Below are 1,365 nucleotides of genomic sequence, written 5' to 3'. Positions count from 1 at the left end.
CTTCATGTAAGAATGTTGCATGAAAGCTTAAATGCAAATGTAATGTTATATAACCATGATATTCCCAAATTATGGTATTGTGTCAATCATCATTTCCTGTCAAATTCTCTTTGTTTGCACAACATGCTGCCTATCATCCCTACACTTCTCACTCTCCACAATTCATACCATGAAGGAAAGGAATCTAAACCTGATATGTTGGATTTCTGTTCAGGATTATAGGATGAGTGAATGGTATATCATGCCATTAGTTCATAGGAATGTCTCCACTACTTTCTCAGTGTAGAACACAAATATTAGCTGAGTACCTTTGAGAGGTTGCTTTGAAATGCGAAGAGTTTGTATAGGTGATGATGTTATTATATTTAATGTACTTAAAGTATGTTTAGCCATTTGTTAGATTTGTTTTTTCTTGGTCTGGTTACTCTTTGAGGTATTATTGTATGTTTTGCTGTTGAAAGTGGGTAGTATAAGTATATTTATTGATATTTTTTTAAAGGTTTTTATTGCATATACATTTTTGCCCTTTTTTCATCAGTTTGGTATATGATCAGTTTTGATTTTGAAGAATGACTGTGAGGTATTGTTGATGAATATTGGGAAACTTATTTAGTAATAGATGTTCACAAGTAATTGAAAATATAAAAGACATTAAAAGTATTTATTTTTCATCATTTGTAATGTCAGAATATTTTTTTTTTAATCACTGCTAAATAGAGTTATCTGATTTTCTAGATGAAGTCCCTTATACCAGTGCTGGCATGTGAGGACCGCTTACTTCGAGTAATGAGAGACTCTGAGGTGCTTTATTCGGTCGAATTACCATCACCTCCATCCAGTCTGCAGCTCTTCTACAATGACGGAGGAGAAAATGGAGATCAGTTGCTCTACGGAACAACGGATGGGAAGATCGGACTGGTTCAGCTTGGCAGGTCTGTGATGGCATTAGGATTATGAGTTTTGCAGTTAGTACTGCTATATATTGCCAAAAGTATCTATTTAATTCATGGTCTTTTGCAGTATATTTCAGAGTACTATTTTCAGCATTTAACTTGCCAGTAATCTAAGATATTGCTGCAGCAAAAATGTTATATAGCGAAGTTGCAGTTTGTAAGTTTCAACTGAAAAAATTATTGATCTGATGATTTTCCAGGGGTTCTGCAGCACATCGGTGGGTCCTCGAAAATAGCAGTGGAAGTGTCGGAACAAGACAGGGTGGAATCACCTGTATGGATCACCATGATATAACAGGAGATGGCGTGAGGGATCTACTGGTGGGAAGAGATGATGGAACTATAGAGGTGTTTGCCTATGAAGATGGTGATGAGTCAGAACCTACCCTTAGGTTTTCTACTGTGAGTCATA

At 35.8% G+C, this 1,365-nt stretch overlaps 1 protein-coding gene across 1 annotated transcript in view; it reads left to right on the top strand.

The window, feature by feature from the left end:
- The window catches only part of LOC119585838 (Bardet-Biedl syndrome 7 protein homolog), a 21,175-nt gene that overhangs the window by 14,234 nt on the left and 5,576 nt on the right, over positions 1-1,365 (top strand). The window contains exons 6-7 of the mRNA XM_037934570.1: positions 736-932; positions 1,154-1,355. Coding sequence (XP_037790498.1) covers positions 736-932; positions 1,154-1,355 — 399 coding nt within the window. The remainder of the gene's footprint in view (positions 1-735; positions 933-1,153; positions 1,356-1,365) is intronic.

The sequence above is a fragment of the Penaeus monodon genome, chromosome 20 (assembly GCF_015228065.2).
Source record: "Penaeus monodon isolate SGIC_2016 chromosome 20, NSTDA_Pmon_1, whole genome shotgun sequence".
NCBI lineage: Eukaryota > Metazoa > Arthropoda > Malacostraca > Decapoda > Penaeidae > Penaeus > Penaeus monodon.
This window is presented reverse-complemented; position numbering and strand designations above follow the sequence as displayed.